The following is a 7,108-nucleotide window of genomic DNA, read 5'->3' as shown; positions in this document are numbered from 1 at the left end:
TCTCACCACAATGAAAACACTTTCCTTTGGTTTTATTTCCTTTATTGGCTAATCCTAAGGCAATTTGTTTATCATCTTGCTTAGTGAAGTCCTTCTTCTTCTTCTTTTTACCCTTGCCTTTCGACTTAGGTTGAGAAGTAGTAGCTTCGCCAACATTGGCTTCAGCACTAGAAGTACCAAGGATGCTTTCTGCCGCTACCAATTCATTCATTAATTCAGATAATGAATAAATCTTTTTTTTCATATTATAATTAAGTCTAAATTCCTCGAATGATTCCGGTAGTGACTGGAGTATCATATCCACTTGGGATTCTCCATCAATATCAGCACCTAAAACTTCCAATGTATTCAAATTAGAGATCATCCTAAGACAATGCTCCCTCACTAAAGTACCTTAAGCCATTTTGGTATTATAAATTTGCCTCATAGTTTCCTGCCTTGTAGAATGGCCTTGCCCACTAAACATCTCCTTCAGACTTAGCATTATGTCTGAAGCTAGTTCTACATCCTGCATTTGATGCTGTAGAACATTTGAAATAGATGCTAGGATATAGCATTTGCCCATCTTATTATATTTCTGCCAACGATCATATCGCTATTTTTCCTCAGAAGGAGCATCTAATGAAGGAAAGCTAGGACATGGTTGAGTAAGCATATATTAGTGCTCTTTAGCTGTAAGAACAATGTCTAAATTTCTCTTCCAATCAACATAGTTGGATCAAGTCAATTTGTTTTGATTAAGAATAGCAACAAATGGGCAAAATGATGCCATGATTTAAATCTAAAAGTAATAAACATGAATATAATAAGTAAACTAGACATTATCGATTTAGCATATAAGCATATAATATGGATCCTTAATAAATCCATAAAATAATCTATGCAACGACAACCCAATCCATGTCTATAATTCCTTGGTAGCAAGTTTATTATAAACACATTAATTGGTTGAGAACTATTCTCATTATTAGTGCTATCATGATAAATCTTATCAAACATTAATAATATGTCGTATTACCTTTAGCCTCTAAGTAATAATGGCATAGCTCCTTTGGGAGGTTAACATTACACTTAATCTAGTGTACACCATTATCTAGAATCATGTGTAGTCACATTTCATCTCCCTTATAATGATTAAACTTGTTGTACCATGGAACAAAACACCCTCCTTTGGGATCGTGAGGCATATACGCCAAGACGAGGTGTTTGTCCACACTACTTTAAACGGGTAAGTTCAATCTTGTAGTACTATGAAGTAAACACCCTCCTTTGGGATCGCGAGGCATATACGCCAAGACGAGGTATTTACCCACACTACTATGAACTGATAATGGAGGCCGTGAGATCCAGCCCTTGTATCTCTCTCCCACTAGATGTTTTAAATTAAAGGTTTTTAAGATCAAGAACCATAATAATGCTAGACACTTTGAAAACATAATCCTAATCTCATTAGGAATAAATTTCATAATCCTAGCATTAACAAGATAACATATATATACACGTATCTCCATATAAATGGCAACATATGAAACACACTTTAATATACGGATCCAAGACATCCAAGGCATATAACACATGCTAGAAACATTGTATTACTACCTTATATCAGATTCAATAATCTGAATGCATATGAACCCATAATAATAATAATAATAATAATAATAATAATAATAATAATAATAAATGAATTAGATGAATCCTTTATAGAATATACAGATTCAACTCTTCCAAGCCACATGACAGTTACTTGATGTATATCAAGCCAAGCGATGCAATCAACATGGTTCACGCACTTGGTAGTTACATTCAATAGTCAATAACTATCATAAAGCATTGCAATCGGTGCAAAATTCATATATATAATATATCAACCAATGCATCAAGGCAATCCATCAAGGCAATAACATTCAATTGTCTAAATATAGCCAAGCCGTACAATAACTAAAGTAACCCACATGACAGATATTGATATATAATTCAATAACTATACCTCCTTGGCAATTACAATTAGAACACGGCACAATTCTTTATAATCATAGACCACTTCGAACAAACCAAAAGAATATACATTCTTGGTGTGAACCCGATATGATCAATAAAACGTTTTTCTTTAATTCTAAAATCCAATCACATGCTATACAATCATGATATGAACACCTGGCTCTGATACCAATTTTTGGAAAATCTGGTTTTGTATCGCATACGAAACACACAGCGGAAGCAACATTCATGGATCTATTCCATTCATGATTGACAACATGCACTATGTAAATTTCAGAATTTAAAAACAATAGTGTACCTTGGTATGGTGAAATCCAAAACAAAAGGTTAGAAGTACTTGGGAACACTTTTAATCTTCACTCCAATTCCACTTTACGCCCAAGAAGTGTGGTCCCTCAATCAGTTTCCAAGGGAGAATAATTGAGTGGCTTCACTCACACACACACACACACACACCATTTCACAATGATGTCTTTTTTTTTTTTTTTAATAATAAATTATGTATGTTTCTCCCTTTATAACTAACTGATTATCTAATTGGGCTAGCCTATTGGGCCTTTCCAATTGGGTTTTAGTGTGTGGCTTGGAGTGGGACCAAAAAGGACCAATAATACACTAGCTCCAATAGGCCTTGGGCTTTTCTGTCAACTCTTAAGAAGTCCAAAGTTACCATTAATTATATTTAATACCATTATATAAATATAATTGCACTCTAGGCCTTATTAATAAATTATATCCCAAGACTTTATTATACATGCAACCCCTTCATAAAATATTCGTAGTAATACAAAGTCATGAATGTAGACTCCCACTTTGAAGATTACTACATCTTAATCCTTGAGTACCCGATTTAATCCTTTAAGTTATTCATCATATATTTATGAAATCCAATTTCATAAATATATACTTTAGTAACTCCTTACTAAAGTGGTTAGGCCTAACACTCTGAATAATTAAACACATTAAATTTATCTCAAGGGAATATTTTATATCTCCGTTAAGAGATTATGAATTCCATCTTGAGAATATATGTTTCATTAACACTAAATGTGGCTGCCCAACATACAGAGGTGTTGATCGTGAGTTTAGATCTTACTCCTGATATGTCAAAGCAACCTACACCACATGGTCAAGTCCATTATTCTCTCAGGATTAAGAGTTTGTGCAAATAGAAGTCCTGAGATTTATTATTCATTTGATAGTCGTTAGAAGAATAATAAATCTCACAGTGGTTCAGTTCAATAAGTCTTAACTCTTAAAACATATCAACATACCAACTAGAAGTCTCCACTTCCATGATCAAGACAAATCATCTTAGTTGATATGTTATAGTCTTCGCAGATGAAATGTCCAATTTCATCACCAACTACGAACTATAATTCTAAGTTTACAAAGAACTTGTAATTTATATCTTCTGTGATTTTTCACATAAATCACATACTATGCATCTCATGGACTATATGATAATGTCCAAATATTCATGTCACCATTATTTTAGATAATAATAAAACAACTTTATTAATCATAACATTAAGTCATACATAATGTCATACATAGCATCATATAATAGGATTTAAGGGCACACATTGTTAGGACATATGTGTTTCACTTGTTTAGAGCATATGTCATTCATTATTTATGTAATTGGCTAATCCTTGTCAAAATGCACTTTACTTGTAATTGGGTACATTTAGGATGAGGTTAATGCTTCAAGAAACAAGGTTTCAAGATCAAGTGTTAAAGCTATGCAAGTCTGTCCCAGAAACAGGTTGAGAAGTGCTCTTCATTAAAACTCGACAACTGGTTCGGCAACTGCATCTATCGAGCTTTAAGAAGTTGTTCTAGCCCCGAGGCTCGACAACTGCTCGATAGCACCTCAACACCTATAGCTGTCGAGATTTAAGAAAAACAGATTCCTAGTTCTGTTTTAACTCTAATCCGTGGATGTGTCTTTAGGCCTTCTTTTCTCCTAACCCTAGACATATAAAAGGATTATTTTAAGGGCTGTCAAAGTGTGGCAAGTTGCACAAGCATTGAGAATTCCTTGTTCATGAAAATTGTAACTTGAGACGAAGTTCTTGCCCTATTTTCATCTCTCTTGTGAAGAAGTTGCTGTGTCTTTGCACCGTAGGGTTTTGTAACTAAGCATCTTCTTGATCTTCATCATGTGGATGAATTGAAGAACTTTTCAGCCAAAAAATCTTCTCTAGTTGGTGATTGAAGTCGCGTACTGGGATCCGCGCAATTGGTTAGTCACGTACTTAGGAGCCGTGCATCAAAAGGAGAAATTGTCACTATAGAGCAAGTCCAATTGGGTATTGGGGTAAGGGTTCAACTGTAGGTTGGTAAGATACTTGGAATTCCTTTACTTGTAACCGCTTGTTGTGATAATAGTGGAGTTTCGGGAGTGGTGACCTTAAATTCACCCGGTGGGATTTTTGCCGTGTAGGTTTTCCCCATTCATAAACAAATCACTGTGTCATTTATTTTCCATTGCATACTTTAGTTTATTGGTGATTTGTTTGTGCTACTACGCGTTTGCATGTTAATTTGATTAATTAATAAACTTGGCTAATTAATCCATCACAAGGGGTCAATACGTTTTTGGCCTATCAAGTGGTATCAGAGCAGGCACACTCTGATTAGGGTTTATCTTTGTGTGTGATCCATTGACCCCTGTTGTCATGGCTATAACCGACTTGAAGAGATCACTGTTTTCAAATACATCTTGTTTTTCTAATCCTTATTTGTTTAAGTGTCTCAGAAAATACAAGTCTAAAAGTTATTTGAATTCTCTTATGATGACTATTGGTAAAGATCTCAGTTTGAACAAGAAGAAACTAGACTGTCTCAGAATGAAAATGTGCAAAGGATTTTGTCTGAGAAGAGTGAAAATTAAATGTCTGGTTCAAAAAGGACAAATAAGAGAAAATACCATTCCCACTGATCTGTCATCTAAGCATGCAGTGTGTTTTATGATGAAGTCCGCATTTAAAGTTATGGACACATGTTTGTGGTACCTTGACAGCGGCTGCTCAAGACACATGACTGGAGACCAATCTCTCTTCAAGGTCTTCGAGTCTAAGAAAGGTGGTAATGTCACTTTTGGTGATGGAAGCAAATCACAGATAAAAAGGAAAGGAATTATTTCTTTACTTGGTCTACCAGATATTGCAAATGTTCTATATGTGGAAGGTCTGAGGGAGAACTTGCTGAGTATAAGTCAGATATGTGATCCAGACTTCATGGTGCTATTTTCTAAGGGAAAGTGTCTTGTCATGGATGAGTTCGAGAAGAAACTCATAAGTGGTGTTCGCACTCTAGACAACTGCTATGGACTGGTTCCTGATGCTGATAATGTGTGCAACAGCATTCGGTTGCCTAATGAAGATCTATGGCATCAACGAATGGGACATGCTAGTTACAAACATATTTCTATTGTATCCAAGTATGAATCAGTTCTAGGGATTCCAAAGCTTAGCAGAATGAGCAATGTGGTGTGTGGACCATGTCAGCTTGGGAAACAAACGAAAGCCAAGCATCCAGGCACTCAGACATCAGCAACATCTAGACCATTGGAGCTACTACATTTGGATCTTATGGGTCCAACTAGAACCGAGTCTCTTGGAGGTAAGAGATACATCTTAGTTATGGTAGATGACTTGACCAGATACAGTTGGGTTATTCTTTTACGATCCAAGTCTGATGCTCCTAAGCACATTGAAGCTTTGTGCACAAGACTGCAGAATGAAAAAAATCTAAAAATTGACCGAATTTGAAGTGATCATGGTAAAGAATTTGAGAACTCATATATGGAGTCCTTCTGCACAAGATCAGGTATATCTCAAGAATTCTCGGCTCCTATTACTCCTCAGCAGAATGGTGTAGTAGAAAGGAAGAATAGGGTTATACAAGAGATGGCAAGAGCCATGTTGCACAGTAGGGATGTGGCCAGAAACTTGTGGGGAGAAGCAGTTAACACTGCATGTCATATGGTCAATAAAGTGTATTTCAAACCCGACACCAAGAAGACTCCATATGAGTTATGGAAAGGGAGAAAGCCAAATGTGAAATATTTCAGAATCTTTAGAAGTACCTGTTTCATCCTAAAGGATAGAGAGAATGTGGGAAAGTTTGATTCCAGAAGCGATGAAGGGATATTTCTGAGGTACTCTTCTACAAATAAGGCTTATCGGGTGTATAACAAAAGAACTATGAAGGTTATGGAAACGGTGAATGTTGTTATTGATGAGTCTTCAGATTCCTATTCTGAGAAAATTAATGAGGTGCTTCCTAAAGAAATTCTTCCTCCTGAAACTAAGGAAGTTCAAGAACTTTTTGAACAAGAGCCCACATCTCCTAGTACTCCTGGTACTCCAAGTGTTATGGAAGAATCAGCAGATATGCCTACTTCACCAGATTCTGAATCTCATGATGAAAGAAGACCTTCCTCCAGGACCAAATTATATCATCCTCCAGAAGCTATAGTGGGAAACATGAATGAACTCACATTAAGAAAACGTACTGTTGATAAATGCGTTGCTAACTTTGTGTCTTATTCTTGTTATTTGTCACAGGTTGAACCCACTAAAGTTGAAGAAGCTCTTCAAGATGAAAGTTGGGTTGAAGCAATGTATGATGAACTACTTCAGTTTCAGAGGAATGATGTCTGGACTTTACTTCCTAGACCGGATATTCTTAAATGGAGGGAATAGACTATGATGAAACGTTTGCCCCAGTTGCTCGTATAGAGTCCATCAGAATCCTCCTTGCTCGTATGGACGCCCTGAATAACCAGTTCCCATGAAACTTATCTCAAGGGGATATTTCGTGTCTCTACAAAAAGACATTATGGATTCCATCTTGAGAATATGTGCTCCCTTAACACTACGTGTGGTTACCCAACATACTAAGGTTTTGATCGTGATTATTAGATCTCACTCCTGATATATCAAAGTAACCTACATTTCATGATCGGGTTCACTACCTTCTCAGCATTAAGAGTCTATGAAATTAGAAGTCATGAAATTAATTATTCAGGTGACAGTTGTTGATTGAATAATTAATCTCACAGCGGCCCAACTCAATATGTCTTAACTCTTAAGAC

At 36.0% G+C, this 7,108-nt stretch overlaps 1 protein-coding gene across 1 annotated transcript; it reads left to right on the top strand.

Annotated features, from left to right (window-relative positions):
* The first annotated feature begins 5,918 nt into the window (after window positions 1–5,918).
* On the top strand, window positions 5,919–6,716 carry LOC142605920 (uncharacterized). The gene has a single exon (XM_075777345.1). The coding sequence runs from the start codon at window positions 5,919–5,921 to the stop codon at window positions 6,714–6,716; it is 798 nt and encodes a 265-aa protein (XP_075633460.1).
* The last annotated feature ends 392 nt before the right edge of the window (window positions 6,717–7,108 follow it).

The sequence above is a fragment of the Castanea sativa genome, chromosome 8 (genome assembly GCF_040712315.1).
Source record: "Castanea sativa cultivar Marrone di Chiusa Pesio chromosome 8, ASM4071231v1".
Classification (NCBI taxonomy): domain Eukaryota; kingdom Viridiplantae; phylum Streptophyta; class Magnoliopsida; order Fagales; family Fagaceae; genus Castanea; species Castanea sativa.
This window is presented reverse-complemented; position numbering and strand designations above follow the sequence as displayed.